At 47.9% G+C, this 19,802-nt stretch overlaps 1 protein-coding gene across 3 annotated transcripts in view; it reads right to left on the bottom strand.

Moving 5' to 3' along the window:
• Positions 1 to 19,802, bottom strand: part of FAM234A (family with sequence similarity 234 member A) — a 96,167-nt gene that overhangs the window by 45,605 nt on the left and 30,760 nt on the right. For all 3 annotated transcript variants that reach the window (XM_073546647.1, XM_073546645.1, XM_073546646.1), the window contains exon 6: positions 772 to 904. In XM_073546647.1, coding sequence (XP_073402748.1) covers positions 772 to 904 — 133 coding nt within the window. The remainder of the gene's footprint in view (positions 1 to 771; positions 905 to 19,802) is intronic.

Raw genomic sequence — 19,802 nt, 5'->3', positions numbered from 1 at the left:
CAGTCAAGTACGTCCCATGTGCAGCTTCCGGACTGATGACTGCAAATTTGCCTTCAGTATTTGCTGATAATGAGCTGCATTTATCTTTCCTTCAACTTTACCAAAGTTCCTGTGCCTTTGTAGCTCGCACATCCTAAAAACATCAGCGATCCACCTCCGTGCTTTACAGTAGGAATGGTGTTCCTTTCCTGTTTTATACAGTTTCAACTACCTTTTCTCATAGATCCATTGATAATTATTTTGCTTTCCCCATGACTCACAATCCAGAAACGTCAGTGGCTGGATGAAAGATGCAAGAGTCTGTCTGGATCCCAGAAACTCACTCAGCTTTTATGCACACACAGTGATTACACGCAAAACAGGTCACAAGTGAGGATGTTACCTTTAGTAGCCATTCAAACCCATTTGTTTCAACTTCTGTGCATATTATCAGACCAAAATCACCAGGGTATGTGAACTTTTGATCAGGGTAATTTGGATGTTTTGGGTTATCATTATGATTTTAAAAGAGAAAACACAGTAGTTTGACAATAAATGGCTTCACCCAACCACTAACCTTGAGTGGAGAAAAAGTTTTGATGTTATCATTCATATTCTCTGAAAAAAGACCAAGAAAGCAAAGATTCTGCCGGGGTATGTAAACTTTTGAGCACAACTGTACATGAGAAGTATTGGTCACAATGATCAACATCCTTTAAATTGTATCATTCTGTTCTATGTAAAAGGCTATATATAAAGTGTATTTATGGTTATTTCTTTTAAGTATTTCACCTTTGTAGAACAGGACATATTGTGCCTTTGACTTTGTCACATGTGTGTAATAACCACTTGGTTGGTCAGTACCAATCCTCCACGTTTCTCCAATGCTGTTTCCATTTTTTCCTGAAAATGTAGCACTCTGCAGCTATTAAAAAAGAAAATAAACAATATAGTATATGCAGAGAAATCATACTAATAATAAACACGGTCTGTCACAATTCAGTTGGATGATTTTAAGTCACATGGCATTTTGTAACTAACAGCCATCTGCGCTCCCACAATGCACTGCTCTCTATTAACAATAATTTTAACAGAAATCTGGATTTTGTTCAAACATGAAAGGAAAAATAAATCTTGTACGGTACGAGTTGCGGTATTTCAGCTCACTCAGTGGTACTTGGATGTAGAAAACCGGAACACTAAGCTAATATATTAAACACCTTCTTCTCCACGGTATTCACGGTGGAAAATGAAATGCTAGGTGAAATGCGGAGAGACAAAGAAAAGCCTATATTAAGGGTCACCAATCTAACCCAAGAAGAGGTGCAAATGCGGCTAAATAAGATTAAAATTGATATATCTCCGGGTCCGGATGGCATACACCCACGAGTACTAAGAAAACTAAGTAATGTAATAGACAAACCATCATTTCTTATATTTAGAGACTGGGGTCTGTTCCACAGGACTGGCGCATAGCAAATGTGGTACCAATATTCAAAAAGGGCTCTAAAAGTGAACCTGGAAATTATAGGCCAGTAAGTCTAACCTCTATTGTTGGTAAAATATTTAAAGGGTTTCTGAGGGATGTTATTCTGGATTATCTCAATGAGAATAACTGTTTGCAGCATGGGTTTATGAGGAATCGCTCCTGTCAAATCAATCTAATCAGTTTTTATGAAGAGGTAAGCTATAGACTGGATCAAGGTGAGTCATTGGATGTGGTATATTTTGATTTTTCCAAAGCATTTGATACCGTGCCACACAAGAGGTTGGTACATAAAATGAGAATGCTGGGTCTGGGGGAAAATGTGTGTAAATGGGTAAGTAAATGGCTTAGTGATAGAAAGCAGAGGGTGGTTATAAATGGTATATTCTCTAACTGGGTCGCTCTGACCAGTGGGGTACCGCAGGGGTCGGTGTTGGGACCTATTCTCTTCAACATATTTATTAACGATCTGGTAGAAGGTTTGCACAGTAAAATATCGATTTTTGCAGATGATACAAAACTATGTAAAGCAGTCAATACAAGAGAATATAGTATTCTGCTACAGATGGATCTGGATAAGTTGGGAACTTGGGCCGAAAGGTGGCAGATGCAGTTTAACAATGATAAATGTAAGGTTATACACATGGGAAGAAGGAATCAATATCACCATTACACACTGAACGGTAAACCACTGGGTAAATCTGACCTGGAGAAGGACTTGGGGATCCTAGTTAATGATAACCTTACCTGGAGCAGCCAGTGCCAGGCAGAGACTGCCAAGGCAAACAGGATCATGGGGTGCATTACAAGAGGTCTGGATACACATGATGAGAGCATTATACTGCCTCTGTACAAATCTCTGGTTAGACCGCACATGGAGTACTGTGTACAGTTTTGGGAACCGGTGCTCAGGAAGGATATAATGGAACTAGAGCGGGTACAAAGCAGGGCAACAAAATTAATAAAGGGGATGGGGAACTACAATACCCAGAGAGATTAGCAAAATTAGGATTATTTAGTCTAGAAAAAAGACGACTGAGGGGCGATCTAATAACCATGTATAAGTATATAATGGGACAATACAAATATCTCTCCGAGGATCTGTTTATACCAAGGAAGGTGACGGTCACAAGGGGGCATTCTCTGCGTCTGGAGGAGAAAAGGTTTTTCCACCAACATAGAAGAGGATTCTTTAGGCTGAGTTCACACGTGGTGTTTTTTTTCGCGTTTCCGCGGTGGTTTTAACTGCGCGATTTTGCCGCGAAAAATAAGCATCCCATGCATTCCTATGGGATTCCGCAGTGCTGTGTTAATGCTGCGGTTTTTACCGCGGCGGAATCGCTTCGCGGTAAAAAACGCAGCATGCTCATTAATTTTGCGGAATCGCGGCGATCCCGCACCCATAGGAATGCATTGTTCTGCTTACTTTCCGCATGTGGCTGTGCCCACCATGCGAAAAGTAAGCAGAACAATTGTGGATGGTACCCACGGTCTGGAGGAGAGGAGACTGTCCTCCGGGCTGTGGGTACCATATCCCTGTAAAAAATAGAATTTGAAATAAAAAATATTGTTATTCTCACCTTCCGACGTCCCGCGCAGCCTTCCCGCCTCACTCCACACTCCCGTTCCCATGACGTCTGTTCTCGCGGGATCGCAAAGTCTCGCGGTCATACGCGCAACGTCATCTCGAATTACCGCGAGATGTCGCGATCCCGCGAGAACGTACATCATCGCGGGCATTTTCGCAAAGGATTACTGGGAACGGGAGCGTTGAGAGAAGCGGGAAGTGAGCTCATCGCCGACCCCCGTCACGTGATCGGGGGTCAGTGACGCGCTGCCTTGACAACCAGAGGTATCATAGAGACCTCTATAGTTGTTGCCAGCACATTGCTATGAGCGCTACCCTATGGTTGGCGCTCCTAGCAATACTGTAAATCTGCTACATATTGGCGATCTGCGCATCCCCTATGTGTAGCAGAGCCGAACAAGTATGGCATGCTTCTAGCCTCCTATGGAGGCTATTGAAGCATGTCAAAAGTTAAGTGTTTAAAAATTAAAAAAACCTAAAAGTTCAAATCACCCCCCTCGCCCCAATCAAAATATAACAATAATAAAAATTTTTTTAAAAAAATCACACATACACGTTTGGTATCGCCGCGTTCAAAATTGCCCGATCTATCAATAAAAAAAAAAGGATTAACTCAAATCGCTAAACGGCGTAGCGAGAAAAAAAATTTCAAAATGCCAGAATTACGTTTTTTTGGTCGCCGCGACATTGCATTAAAATGCAATGACGGCGATCAAAAGAACGTATTTGCACAAAAGTGGCATCATTAAAAACATCAGTCCAGCACGCACAAAATAAGCCCTCACCCAACCCCAGATCACGAAAAAAGGGGGACGCTACGTGTCTGAGAAAATTGCGTTTTTGTTTTTTTTTGGTTTTTTTTGAGCAAACTTTGGAATTTTTTTTCACTAGAACCTACACGTTTGGTGCCTATGAGCTCGTAATGACCTGGAGAATCATAATGTCCGGTCAGTTTTAGCATTTAGGGAACCTAGCAAAAAAAGCAAGCAAAAAACAAGTGTGGGATTGCACTATTTTTGCAATTTCACCGCACTTGAAATTTTTTTCCCCGTTTTCGAGTACAAGACATGGGGTAAAACCAATGGTGTTGTTCAAAAGTACAACTCGTCCCGCAAAACATAAGCCCTCACATGACCATATTGACGGAAAAATAAAAGTTATGGCTCTGGAAAGAAGGGGAGCGAAAAACGAAAAAAGCTCCAGTCATTAAGAAGTTAAATCTGCTTGGTTTATTAGACAGACGGCATAAACCAACAGGAAGGGAAAATTAAATTTTCTCTTTGGAGAAAAACAGGAAAACAAAATGCTGCAACACAGTGCATACAATTGCAGGGAGTGGCCCGCTCAGGAGCAACACAGGTTCAGTCTTTCCTCCTCAGGACATAAACCACTGGAGATCTTCCCTCCAGTCCTGCTGAACCAAGACTGCCTCTGGAGTCCAGCTATTTAAGCCCCAGACCACACCCTGGGGTAGAGATAAGGTGTAATTCCTCCCACCCTCTCTATGGATGTCCACATAAAAGCCAGCCCATTATACAAATTAGTTAACCCCTCACCACACTTGGTGTGTGGGAGGAAAAACTCTGGATTTTTATATCACTGACGCCATTAAGAATAGTGAAACATATCTCCCCTCCAGCACTTTATCAGTGACTTTGTCACAGAGTATATAAAACATCAGTAATAGTCAAATAAATCAAAGTAACTTATTATTTTAAAAAGTAAAATGTAGTCATAGTTACATAATTGATAACGTTGAAAACAGACAAATGTCCAGCAGTTTAAATTAAAACTTTACCATAAATACCCAAATGAAGGCATGTACCTGTGAGGCAAATGCCATTAGGGGAAACATTCATTCCAAACTTTATGTATGTAAAGTAGAAAACATCCCAGGAACAAAGTCCTATCTCCAGAGATCATGAACCATTTAAATTATAATATTATAGTTTTTAAGAAGGCATCTAGGTTTTTCTTGAATTTCAATGAATCAACTATATTCGCCTATGTGTAAAAAGACAATTAGAACTATCTCCATACGGTCTGTAAATACTCGTGATTAAGTCGAACCGAATATAAGCCGAGGCACCTACTTTTGCCACAAAAAACTGGGAAAACGTTTTGATTCGAGTATCAGCCGGGTATGCATTGTCTCCGGATCCCCATCCAGGTATGCATCGTTCCTCTTCCCTATCCTTGCTCGTATGGCTTCTCATCCATGTCCTGGTATACATGGCTCCTTATCCCCATCCTTGTCTGCATGGTTCCTCAGCCCTATCCTTGTATGCATGGCCCCCATGAGAAAAGCATAAAGAAAAAAGAACTCCTACTTACCTTCCCTGCGCGCCCTCGCAGCATCTTGTTCCGGCTTCCAACAGCTTCTGCGTCTGAGCGTTCATGTGTCCCCACTCATTAACGTAATGAATATTCACCTCTCTCCACTAACGTGATCGCCCAGCCGCAGGAGCTGCGGGAAGCAGGAACAAGATGCTGCGAGGGCGCGCAGGGAAGGTAAGTAGGAGGTTTTTTTGTTTTGTTTTTTTTTTCTTTTTAGACTGGTATCACACTAGCGTTTTATCGCGCAGCGCATCGTGCGCTATTGGTCGCATGTGCAATAGTCCCCTATCTTTAAAATGGCGGTCGCAGTGTCTAGCGATTGGTTGCGCTCATCAGCGTTTGCGTGCGCTGCGCATTTTCCAGGTGTGTGCCTGGACGCGCTGCACGCTACATGTTGCATTATTTTTTTTTTTCAGCCCAACATCGTTAAAAAATCGTGCGCGCACGGTAAGCCCAAAAAATAGCATTACAGTCTATGGGGTCACTGACGTGCGCTTGTCAGCGCTTAGTGCACGCACGTGATTTGATTAAACAATGTCTAGACATTTTTTTAAACCTCCCCCTAAACAAGCAACATTTTTTGGGAGGAGTGAAGATAAAAGAAGTTGTCTTCAGGGCCAGACCACTACTCTACAGACAGCCTTGCAGAGACCAGTCAAGACCAGAGAAGAGACTTCCAACTGTGGATTCAAGCAGCATCAGCCAAAATGTGAGTATTCTTCAACATATAATGTGTCAAACGCCAAGTAAAAACAATTTTATTAGTATGTATAAAAATATATATACACATATATACAGACAAACATGCATAGAAAAGGGCTGAAAGATGAAAAAAGGCTATATCAACCACATACAAAAAGCCCCAGGTAGGTATGTCACAGGGGAGTAGCAATAAACAACAGGGTATTGTAAATACATCAATCACTCATGATATTATGCCAACAAGTAATGAATACCAGGTACCCATGCAGGCAAATTTGCCATACCCAGAACAGAGTCACATGTTCGTACAAGAGGTGAATGCCACCAATAATAATCAAAGTGTAGAAGTATACAGGTACCTTGTAGGCAAAGAGGCAACCCTCCCGGACCGACCCACCAACCCCAACGCGCGTTTCGGCGTGCCTTCATCAGGGGGAATAAGGCTTAAGGTACTGGGTCTGAATTTAAATACAATCCATACCGGAACCATCATTGCGGCCGCGCGGCCCCCCGGTGACGTCACGTCCGCCGGATCGCGCTCACACGGGCAGCCGAGAGCCGGAGTCACGTGGGGCCCCACGTGACTCCGGCTCTCGGCTGCCCGTGTGAGCGCGATCCGGCGGACGTGACGTCACCGGGGGGCCGCGCGGCCGCAATCATGGTTCCGGTATGGATTGTATTTAAATTCAGACCCAGTACCTTAAGCCTTATTCCCCCTGATGAAGGCACGCCGAAACGCTCGTTGGGGTTGGTGGGTCGGTCCGGGAGGGTTGCCTCTTTGCCTACAAGGTACCTGTATACTTCTACACTTTGATTATTATTGGTGGCATTCACCTCTTGTACGAACATGTGACTCTGTTCTGGGTATGGCAAATTTGCCTGCATGGGTACCTGGTATTCATTACTTGTTGGCATAATATCATGAGTGATTGATGTATTCATGTATGTGGTTGATATAGCCTTTTTTCATCTTTCAGCCCTTTTCTATGCATGTTTGTCTGTATATATGTGTATATATATTTTTATACATACTAATAAAATTGTTTTTACTTGGCGTTTGACCTTTTGACTGTATTTGCTATTTGTCTGTGAGTTCACATTGCAGTTGGTCTTTTTTCTGTCTTTATTATGGTGGATATGTGAGATTGTGGCTGTGTCCATTATAATACTTTTTAATCCTCTTATCCACTATGTTCATTGGACTATTCTCAACATATAATGTGTGCCTGTCCTGTAAAATTTTTAATGTACTGTTTTTTGTTTTTTTTTTAAATTCCAGCATGTCTTCTGGATCGGAATATTCTCCATCCCGGCAAGAACTGGCCCAAGCAGATCGTGAGGTGAGGATATTGCTGCCTTTGGTAAGTATTGCTGTCTCTAGAAATGTCAAATAATTTGTTTTCTTTTAGACATCGGACACGGCAAGTGAGCCTGAACAGCGGGAGCAGCGTAGCCAAGTCACAGCGAGGAGACGTAATGTAAGTATATAGTCTATCTGCTAGGCATCAGATTCCTGCAGCGACACAACAGGAATCCAGAGCCTCACATGCTGCTCTGCAGCAAGCCGTTCCTGAGTCTAAGTCCCTCTGCTGCTCCACTGAGCATGCTCACGAGATAATCTCCCATTGGAGGTCAGGAGTCACGTGCTCAGGTCCTTCTCCAGATCTGATTGGTCCATCTCAGAGATCTGGAAGGTCCCGGCAGCGCACGACTATAAAAGGCCCGCATGGCCATGTGCAAGTATAGACTTTACTTGCTAGATGTGTGAATGGTGATGGATGTATGATTCTGGTGACTGACTTATTAAGATTCCCCTCCCTCTGATATTACGCATGTAAATGGGGAACTAGAGAAAGAGTCAGTGCCAGTCAGTGGCAAGCCTTAGGCCACTGTGCACACCGCACCTCTACACTAGCGTCCGATCGTGCCACGCCTCATGGCACTATCGTATAGCGGCTGTTTGCTGCTGCAGTCAGCAGCACTTACCGGCGTTCGCGGTAGCAACACCGCACACACGGTAGGTCTAGACGGACACCGACCTCAGCCTTTGGCCCGTGTCCTGTGACCGTATACCACGCGTGCAATTTAGCTGAGACCTGTGAGTCTAACAGGCTTGGCGTTTATGTTTACGTTACAGCGCCTCTGTGAGATAACAGAGTCCTCTCAGCGCACATCGGGTGGCGTTTAACCCGTGCGCGTTATACCGCCATATAGCGCGTCTGCCATTACTCAGCAGCAGTGATAACACCTTCTGCACGGTGGACCCCGAGCGGCGAACGCACTTTATTATTTATTTATTTAGTGCGTTCCGCCGTTCCTAACATTATCAATGTCCTTTTTTATTTTTTTTTTTTTCTGTCCTGAAGTTCATCTTCTATCTTGCTTATTTTCTGTTCTTTTTTCTATCTTTTCCATTCTCTAAAATTTCAAAGATAATAATTTTTTTTCTTTTCTAGGTTCCACAACGGGATGACGAAGAAATCTATATAGATAACGAGCGCCTGATCCACCTTGTAGAGGAGCGTATCCCGTTGTGGGACAGCCGTGACCATCAGTACAAGGACTATGTGGTGAACCGGCAGCTCTGGAATGAGGTAGCCGCAGTGATGATGGATGGCAGGGACAGCGCCTCTCCAACTTCCAAAAAGGCGTTCAGTACGTATAAACCTGCTCTGTGATGCCGCATTGACTCTTGGTCATGATGGTACTGGTGTGTTTGTTGCAAGATATATTCTTGCATCATACACTTCAGTCCCCTCATGATCAACAGTCATTGCTTTGTGTATTGTACTGCTGGATTGATTCTGTTTTTACTCTTGCTCTTGAAGGTACTGGTGTGTTTGGTGCAAGACACATTCTTGCATCAAACACACCAGTGCCCTCTGGATCAACAGTCATTGCTTTGTGTATTGGACTGCTGGATTGATTCTGTTTTTACTCTTGATCCTGAAGGTACTGGTGTGTTTGGTGCGAGATATATTCTTGCATCAAACACACCAATGTCCTCTGGATCAACAGTCATTGCTTTGTGTATTGGACTGGATTGTTTCTGTTTTTACTCTTGATCCTGAAGGTACTGGTGTGTTTGGTGCAGGATATACTCTTGCATCAAACACACCAGTGTCCTCTGGATCAACAATGACTGCTTTGTGTTTAGAATTATTTTGTGATGCCGCATTGACTGTTTGGAAAATTCACTCAGGTGTGTGTGCGGATAATGATGTTGCCATCAGTGCATTGTATAACATTTTTTCTTTGTTTTTCCAACAGTGCACAAAGTCCACACACGTTGGCGCTCAATGAAGGACCGCTTCAACACTGATGTTCGTGCTGAGGGACAGGTTCGCAGTGGTTCAGCGGCAAGGCCCAGAAGAAAGTACCGCTATTATCGCCAGTTGGCTTTCCTGAGACCGGTCCTTGCCACCAGAGCGTAAGTATTCCTTTTTTTTTTTGGTTTAAATCTTTGCTTTTCAATTCCACAGCTGATGCTTCTTGTAAATGCATGATCGTAACATTTTCCCTTTCTTTCCACAGCACCTGGCGCAGCACCCTACAACCTGTTCCTGGAGCGGTCCTTCATCGGTCGACCTCGGACCCGTCTCAGCCATCCGACAGCCAGGAAACAGCTTGCAGGTCAGCAACACGGACAGCTGGTGACCAGGAAGCTGGCTAAGCAGGTGTTCCCCTTTCCCAGGTCTCTGCCACTGGTTATGTGGGCACTACCCGCCAGCGGCAGAGGGCCTTGGAAAGGAATGTCTTGCCCGAGTTTATGCACTCGAGCGAGGCCTTTCATGCCAGCCTCAAGTCGCTGCTAGACAGAGTGGAAAGCGGTTTTTCACTCATGGAACGCGGTTTTAACCATATGGAACACCGCTTCCACTCTGTTGAACAGCGCCTTTACCGTCTGGAGGCCGACCTCAACAGACCAGCGCACCATTTTTTTTTAGTAAAATTGAACGGGGCATGGCGGAACACCTTAGTCCTGAGCAACAGCTGAGTGTGTTGCAGGCCTGCAACACTGCTTACTTGCAGGCTATGCAGCAGAATCGGTACGTGCAGCAGTCAGTGGTGTCATTTCCAACTGTGCCACCACTGACTCGCTACACATCACTACCGACTTCTGCTGCATACCACTGCACAGCCACCTGCATTTCAAGCCAAGCCGGACACCACTACATCACCCCAAGTCCGAGTGCTGCTGGACACTCCATCGCCACCACCATGGCAAGCGCTGCTCCTGTCTGGAGCACCACCACCGCCACCGTTGCAACATCGTGGAGCACCGCCACCAGAGAACCTGCTTGGGCCACTGCCACCTATTCTCCGTCTAGGAGCACCGCCACCACTCAGCATTCAAGGAGCACCGCCACCACTCCTCATCATAGGAGCACTGCCACCACTCCTCATCATAGGAGTACCGCCACCACTTCTCCTCCTAGAAGCACTGCCAGCACTCCTCATCGTAGGAGCACTGCCACAACTTCTCCTCCTAAGAGCACCGCCACCACTCCTGATCATAGGAGCACCGACACCACTTCTCCTTCTAGGAGCACTGCCACCGCCACTTCTAGGAGTACCGCCACCACCACCACCGAGCAAAAAAGGGGTGACAGACATTCATTGTTTTACTCTTCAAGGCCACGGTCCAGCAGCTCCAAGCGTTTGAGCAATATAAGGCGGTCACATGGTGGAAGTCGGTCCCGGCAGGAGACTCCTGCACCCAAAAAGTCTAAGAAACGAAAGACTTTGTTTGTCAGTCCCCCCTCTCCTCCTAATGTGTCTCACCCTGCCTCCAGTTCCATCCCTGTTCTCCCATCCCCCACTTCTTTCGTCGCCCGTTCCCCTAGAACCCCTTACTCAATTTCCAGCCGTTCCTCCTCTCTCCACACTCCCAAAGTATCCCAATCTTCCCCCAAACATTCATCACAATAAAAATAAATGTGAAATTCTGCTTTAAAAAAAACCAGTTTGGATTAATGTGTCTTTCGCCGCCTCCACACACTGCGCCGTACACTTTGTCTTTTTGACAGCACATAGCTCCATTTTTACTGACACATGTTTCTTGTGTCAGTAATGGAGCTATGTGGTGTCAAAAACACATATGTATGACTTGTATTTGCACCCGCTGTCTCTTCAGTCACCTAATATTGCTGAGACTGAATAGAGCAGGGTTCAACAACTCCAGTCCTCAAGGCAAAGCAACAGAACAAGTTTTCTTGATTTACTTTGTATTGCACAGGTGAAGAAATTATCACCAGTGCAATAAAAGTTAAATCCAGAAAACTTGTTGTGTTTCGGGGCCTTGAAGACTGGAGTTGGTGAACCCTGCTCTATTCAGTCTGTGCAATATTAGGTGAATGAAGACACTATTGTTGGAAATACAAGTCATACATTGGCGTATTTGACAGCACATAGCTCCATTACTGACACATGTTTCTTGTGACAGTAATGGAGCTATGTGGTGTCAACTACACAAATGTATGACTTGTATTTTCACCATCAGTCTCTTCAGTCACCAAATATTGCGGAGACTGAATAGAACAGGGTTCAACAACTCTAGTCCTCCAACAGCTCATGTTTTCAGGATTTCCTTTGTATTTCTCAGGTGATACTTGCTTCACCTGTGGATTACAACGGAAAGCCTGAAAACATTATCTGTTGGTGGACCTTGAAGACTGGCTTTGGGGAACCCTGGAATAGAGGATGGTGTTGAGTGCAAAGCATATCTAGTGTTCCCTTGCCCGGTATCATAAAATGTTAATTGACTGTTGGTTTTTTACCATCATCATTTCAATATTAGTGAGACAAGGCAAGGGATTCTAGATATACCTTGTAATTAACCACATCCTCTATTCAGTGTGTGGTGACTAAATTGATGACATGGTGTTGAAAATACACGCCATATGTACAATACCCTGGCCTTGTATCATAACTATTTGTCACACCTGGGCAGGTGAATACACATGAGTTTTAACATGAAGCGTCGCTTCAGTCTGCATATATTTCAAGCAGACTGTAGCGATGCTGCAGTTTCACTCATATGTATTCTCCTGCCCATGTGTGATAACTTACTGAAGTCAGGATGCGTTAGTTTGTGAGTCCTCACTTCAGCATGACACCAGGCCCTGGGGTATTGTAGAAGTTTTATAACCTTTATTATGTCTCCAGTCTGCGTTCAAACTCAAGCCACAGTGGTGATCCTCCAAATAATATTTTTAGTCACATGGTTAGATGTCATAAAGAGTGACAAATGCTATTCTTTCCGCAACTCACTATTTTTAACATCAGACCAGGTGACACAAATATTAGTTGTATTATTTCCACTGTCGCTGCTAATTGAAAATACACTGGAGAGATGATAAAGGTCATACAACTTGGGTGTGTGTATAGTCACCTGGTCAGGAGTACTAGCAAAATCATGATGCACAAAACACAGCATCATGAATTGACTGGTACACCTGGCCATTTGATTATTGTATTAGAGTGTGAAAATACAGAGTGCACTTGGTACAGATATGCAAAAAAGGTCTTTTATTATCACACACAAGAAAACAATTTTACACCATTTGCTCTTGCCATTCCACCCGTCCTACATCTGAGATAAAGTAGGCCGCAAATTGGTCCCTCATTTGGGCCACTTCAATGGATGACCTGAGAGGGTGCTGTGTAAATTCAGGCAATGGGTTAGGAGATGCATCATAAAGTTCAAAGTTCGGATGCTCTCTAGCCATCACAAAATTATGTAGAACCACACATGCCTTCACCACCTCATCCACTGTTTCCAGTTTCAGATTAATAGCTGTGCCAAGAATGCGTTATTTGGAGACAAGTATACCAAAGGCACACTCTACAGTTCTTCTGGCCCTGGTCAGCCTGTAATTAAAATTTTTTTTGGTGTGGTCCAAGTCCCGGCTGGAGTAGGGCTGAGCAGGTTTTGGAACATCTGGAATGCCTCACCCCAACCATTACAAATGGCTGTGGCGGACCTTCGGTGTTGGGAATAGGCCGTGGCATGGGGAAATTAAAGTGGTTGCCATACAACCTCTGTCCCATGTTGGAGTTCTTAAAAGCCTGAGAGTCATTCCCACGTCCCAATGTCCACTGCTACAAACATACAGTCTGCATCCGAAATGGCCATGAGTACTGTAGAAAAGTATTTTTTGTAGTTGTAGTACTCCGATCCAGTTCTTTTTGGTTTGATAATCCGGATGTGTTTCCCATCCACCGCTCCCAAACAGTTGGGGAAATTGCAGACTGTCAAGAATTTTTCAGCTATTTCCATCCACTTTTCGGTGGTGGGAAGGGGCATGAATTCAGGACATAGAAAGTCCCACAAAGCCTGGCAGGTGTCTGCAACAATTCCAGACAAGGTGGATATTCCAATCCGGTACTGGAAGTGGAGTGAAGAGAGGGTCTCTCCAGTAGCCAGGAATCTGGGAAACAAAGAAAAACAGGGATTTTTGTGAGTACTCACCGTAAAATCCTTTTCTCCGAGACGCTCATTGGGGGACACAGAGACTGTGGGTGTGTGCTACTGCCGTCTGGAGGCTGACACTAAGTATACAAAAAAACAAGTTAGCTCCTCCTCCGCCGCATACACCCTCGCCCCGATAGCGGGCGGAAACCAGTTTAGTGCCAAAGCAGTCAGAAAAGCTGACAGCAATTTAGCTCTACCGCAAAAAATCATATGTCTGAAAAAAAAGGACCACCCTACAAATAAGGGTTTATACCCATCAAAAATAAACAAAAGCCAACTGGCTATCAGGGTGGGTGCTGTGTCCCCCAATGAGCGTCTCGGAGAAAAGGATTTTACGGTGAGTACTCACAAAAATCCCTGTTTCTCCTTCGCCTCATTGGGGGACACAGAAACTGTGGGACGTCCCAAAGCAGTCCCTGGGTGGGAGCAACTCATCAATCTACACCGCATGCCTACCTGTTCAAAGGTGTGCCACTGCTGCCTGGAGAATCCTCCTACCCAGGCTCGCATCCGACGAAGCCTGCGTATGTACGTTTAATGTTTAGCGAACGTGTACAGGCTTGACCACGTTGCCGCCTTGCATACCTGCTCTGCCGAAGCCTGATGCCGAAGCGCCCAAGAGGCGCCCACTGCCCGGGTCGAGTGCGCCCTTATTCCAGGTGGAACCGGCGTGCCTCTAATACGGTAAGCCTCTTGAATAGTAAGGAGAATCCATCTGGCTATGGACGACCGTGAGGCCGCGAGCCCCTTCCTGCGCCCTTCAGGAATCACAAACAACGAATCTGTTTGGCGAAAAGGCGCCGTCCTTGACACATACCTCCTGAGGGCCCTCACCAGGTCCAGCGTGTGGAGCGCCTTCTCAACTCTATGTACTGGAGCTGGACAAAATGAAGGCAAAACGATGTCCTCATTAATATGGAACGAGGACACCACCTTCGGCAGGAACGGCGGAGGTGGTCTCAAGACTACTTTATCCTTAAAAAAGGTCAGAAACGGGGCTCTACAGGATAGGGCTGCCAGCTCCGAGACCCGCCTAACAGAGGTTATTGCTACCAAAAACACGACCTTCCTGGTAAGGTATGGCAATCCGACCTCCTGCAATGGCTCAAAAGGAGCTTCCTGCAGGGCCCCCAGCACCAGATTAAGGTCCCATGCGTCTACGGGAGCTCTAAAGGGGGGCACTAGATGCGAGACTCCCTGAAAGTCTTGACCTGCATAATACTAGCGATCTTTCGCTGGAACAAAACAGACAAGGCCGAGATCTGTCTCCACAGGGAACTCTGAGCCAAACCTGCCTCCAGGCCTGACTGCAGAATGGCCAGAATGTTGGGAACCGAGAAGGCCAAAGGCGCAACTCCGTGCTCTCGACACCAGAGAAAGAAAACCTTCCAAGTACCATGATAGATTTTCGCCGAGGCCGGCTTCCTGGCGTTAATCATCGTGGCTACCACCTCACGCCCAAACCCCGCCTGGGTCAGGACCCAGGACTCAACGGCCATGCCGTCAAACACAGGGCCCCTAAGTTCGGGTGGTAGATCGGCCCCTGGGACAGTAAGTCTGGCCGTTCCGGTAGACGCCATGGCACGTCTGCGAGGAGCTGTACTAGATCCGCGTACCAGGCTCGACGGGGCCAGTCTGGGGCCAGCAGAATTGCCGGAACCCTCTCCCTCTTGATCTTCCTGATTACCCTCGGGAGAAGAGGCAGAGGGGGAAAAAGGTACGGGAGCCGAAACTGGCTCCATGGAAGAACCAATGCATCCGCTGCAATCGCTCGCGGGTCTTGAGACCGGGCAACAAACCTGTCTAACTTGGCGTTCTCTCTGGAAGCCATCAGATCCACGTCCGGAGTTCCCCACCGCTGGCAAATCTGCCGGAAAACCTCGGGGTGCAGGGACCATTCTCCGGCCGCGACCCCCTGCCGACTCAGGAAATCTGCTGCCCAATTTTCCACGCCTGGTATATGGACCGCTGAAATTACTGAGTGGTGCCTCTCGGTCCAACGAAGTACGTGTTCTATCTCGCGCATGGCTGCCCTGCTGCGCGTGCCTCCCTGGTGATTCACATACGCCACTGCCGTGGCGTTGTCTGACTGGACACGGACTGGGCGACCCACTAGCCAGTGCTGAAAATGCTGCAACGCCAACTGCACTGCTCGAATCTCCAACAAGTTGATCGGCAGAAGGGCCTCCTGGGGAGACCACTGCCCCTGAGCTGTGTGATGACGAAACACTGCTCCCCAACCGAGAAGACTCGCGTCGGTTGTGACCACCAACCACTGATCTGGAGGAAAGGGTTTCCCCTGAAGGAGAGAGGAGTCGCGCGTCCACCATTGCAGTGCCTGCCGGACCTGAAAGGACAACCTGCACTGATGATCCAGGGAGAAAGGACTCCTGTCCCATGCTGCCAAAAGAGCATGCTGCAGGGGGCGAAGATGAAACTGCGCAAACGGGATTGCTTCTATTGCTGCTACATCCTTCCTAGCACCCTCATCCCAAATCGAATCGTGTGAGGGCCTGGCCGCTGAAGACTCCGAACCCCTCACCGGAGCGCCTGGGCCTTGTCTCGAGGGAGAATTACCAACCCTTGGGAAGTGTCGAAAATCATCCCCAGGAATGGAATCCTCTGAGCCGGGGTAAGACATGACTTCTTCCCATTGACTAACCATCCCAGGCGGGATAGGGTATCCAGCGTAATGCCGACATTCTCCTCGCACGCCTGAAAAGACGATCCTTTCACTAACAGGTCGTCCAAGTATGGCAGCACTACTATGCCCCGAGAATGAAGAATGGCCATAACGACCGCCATCACTTTTGTGAAAACCCTGGGTGCCGTGGCCAACCCGAACGGCAGAGCCACAAACTGGAAATGCCGGCCATTTATCGCAAAACGAAGGAACTTCTGATGCAGAGGAAAAATAGGGATGTGCAGGTAGGCATCCTGGACATCAATTGAGGCCAAATACTCTCCCTAATCCATGGCCAATATCACTGACAGGAGGGATTCCATCCGAAAGTGCCTGACCTTGATGAACCTGTTTAGGAGCTTTAGGTCCAAAACCGGTCTTACTGTTCCGTCCTTCTTGGGGACTGCGAACAGGTTGGAATAAAATCCCTGGGCCTCTTCGCCCTCTGGTACCGGGATAATGACCCTGTTGTGCAGAAGAATCCTGATGGCCCCTAGCAATGCCTCTGCCTGGGATTGCAATTTGGGAAGACGGGATTGAAAAAATCTCCTTGGAGGGTGTCCGATAAACTCTATTTTGTACCCGAATGACACCAATTCCGCCACCCATGCGTCGTGTGCCACCTTGACCCAGACGTGGCGGAACCTGAGCAGACGACCGCCTACTCTGGTGTGCTCGGGTACCTGATGCCTCAAGTCATATTGTAGAGGGCCTCTGAGACCTAGCTCCCCTTGACCTGGGTGGACGGCCCCGCATCCTCCCCAGCGGGTTGGCTCTATACGTGACCTGGCGCTCTCTGTCTTGGTTGCGACGAGCCGGTGCAGTAGAACCGGCCGCTGATGCCCATCCTGGGGCGCGAAATGCCCGAAAGCGCGCCTGTGGCTGACGAAAGGGCGGTCTGCTCTTCTGCTGTGGGAGAAAGCTACTCTTTCCCCCAGTGGCATCTGAAATAAGCTTGTCTAGCTTCTCCCCAAAAAGCCGATTACCCTGATAAGGCAGAGATGTTAACGACTTTTTAGAAATCGAATCGGCCCGCCATAGCCTTAGCCACAAGGCTCTCCTAATGGCGATAGCGTTTGCTGCGGCTAGCGCCGTGCAATTAGCCGCATCCAAGGATGCATTAATTAGATAGTCTCCTGCCATCGAGATCTGATTTGCTATCTCAGACACCTCTACCGGCAAATCTCTGTCCTGCAGGACTTTGTTCAAAGACTCCGACCACGACATCACGGCCTTGGCCACCCATGTAGCTGCGAAGGAAGGCAAAAGCGCTGACCCCGATGCCTCATACACCGAGCGGGCTAGACCCTCTATGAGCCGATCCGTGGGGTCCTTAATGGAAGACCCACTAGGCACCGACAACAATGATCTTGAAGCCAGGCGTGACACTGGGGGATCCACAATCGGAGATTCCGCCCACTCTTTACAGAACTCTGGTGCAAACGGGTACCTTGTCTCTAGTGTTTTCTGCTCTGAAAAACGCTTGTCTGGGCGTTCCCTGTGCCGCTGTACCGTGTCCTCGAATTCAGGATGGGTGCTAAACACCCTATGTGGGCGCCTGGCCTTTTTAAAAGATATCTTATGCCCGGCGGCCAGGGAGACGTCCTCCTCAATACCAAGAGTCTGATTGACGGCCTCAATGAGACTGTCCACTGTCTCCCGACACCCGGGAATATCCAGATCCAAGGCTTCCTGCCTATCCTCATCCGAACTCTGCTCGCTCTCAGACAATGGTGATGGAGAGCGAGATGCCGCACTCACAGATGCCGAAGCACCGGAGGGGCCCGGAGACGCCATATGGGTTCTTTCCCTGTACGTCTCTTTAGAGAGGGTACGGCCCCTGCAGGCCGGCGGCTCAAGTGAGGTGGATGAACCTTCCCAAACCGGAGAGCTGTTGTCTCTACCCCTATCCGGGGCCTGAAGGGTCTCGATCGCCTTCGTAAGTGAAGCCATAGACCGAGATAGCGATAACGCCCATTCCGGGGGCTCCGACCCCCTGGGCTCCGTTGGCGGGGAGGGCTCCTGGGCGCGTTCGGAACTACAGGCCTCACATATCTTAATGGTCTGTGCTCGCGTGAACACAGCCCCACAGGAAATGCATGCGGTATAAAGGAAGGTGTGCTTCTTCCCTTTTCCAGACATACTGCGGAAAAAACCTTTTCCTATATATTATGTCTTTTTTTTTTTTATGGCATCCAGGGGTATGAGGAGAAGGAGGACAACCTGCCCTAGTGTGGCCAAAACGGGGGTCGCACTTACCCGAGCTCCGGCTGCCTCCCAGTGCTCCTGTGCTGCTGCTGGCGCTCGACTGCCATCTGGAGGCTCCCAGCTGCTTCTCCCTGGGTAGGCTGCGATGCTTCCTGACCCCGGCCTACCCCATTCTGACGCTGGGGCCTCCATTTTATCCAGCGCCCAGTATCCAGGGGCGGCGCTGGATCTGACGTCGTTGGGGGGCGGGCACCGGACCCGACATCACGCTGGGGGGCGGACCTACCCCCTGCGTCCTAGGCCAACGCCGCGGCCCAAACTTCGGCCCTGCCCCCTGCCGCACCGGGGGGGCGGGCCTTCCCCGCGGGCTAAATTTCGGCCCTGCCCGCCCGGCGCACCGGGGGGGCGGGCCTTCCCCGCGGCCTAGGCCGAAGCCGGGGGCTAAACCTGAGCCCTCTTACTGCGGCCTAACTCGCCCTGGAACTGGCGCCTACTCAGCCCGGCGTGCTCCTTCCCCCGCCCGGCCACCGAGTGCCGTGGCGAGGGAGAAGGGGAACACGCCGCTGCCCCTGCTGCGCCGAAGAAGCCCTCCTGCTCTGCCTGCAGGCAGGAGAGGGGAGCCGCTCCAGCCCCTGGAAAGTACGCTGCAGCCCTGGCCTGGAAAAAACCTCCCGCTGCCCAGGAGCCCTGCTTACCCTGAGGTAAACCGCATCTTCGGACGGTGCAGGCACCCTAGCTCCGTCCGCCTTGGCTGGGCGAGGAGAGGGACCGTCCGCCACCACACAGTACCCGATTGGCGTAGCCGTGGGGCCGCACAGACTAGTCTTGTGCCTCTGTGCAAGCCCATGGTTTCGCTACCTAGGGGTGGACAGGGCTAAGTCTGGCATACTGTCCCACGTCGCGGGAGAGGGAACGTGGAGAGACACTCGCACGTGGTCGCCCGTTGTTGGTTTGGGTAAATCGGATCCTTTCAATAGGATGCGTTGCCCCTGTCATATCTTCTTTAAAATAAAAAAGAAAAATAGATGTCTGGGGAAAAGTCCCAGAGATGTCCCTCGGTGCGGGAAAGGATACGCGGAGGAATACTCGCGCGTGCTCGCCCGTTGATGTTTGGGGGAGATCGGACCCTTTCAATAGGGTCCGTCGCCCCAGTCTCCTCTTCATAGCAAGAAAATGTTAAAAAAAAAAATATATATATATATATATATATAAATATATATATATATATATATATATATATATATATATATATATATATATATATATATATATATATAGTCTGGAGAGACCCAGACTGCGTGTGCCTCCATCAGACACTAAGCAAAAACTGGTTTCCGCCCGC

Source organism: Dendrobates tinctorius, unplaced genomic scaffold (genome assembly GCF_039654945.1).
Source record: "Dendrobates tinctorius isolate UK_male_01 unplaced genomic scaffold, ASM3965494v1 ptg000150l, whole genome shotgun sequence".
NCBI lineage: Eukaryota > Metazoa > Chordata > Amphibia > Anura > Dendrobatidae > Dendrobates > Dendrobates tinctorius.
Note: the sequence above shows the minus strand (reverse complement) of the source record. Positions and strands in the feature narration are given on the sequence as shown.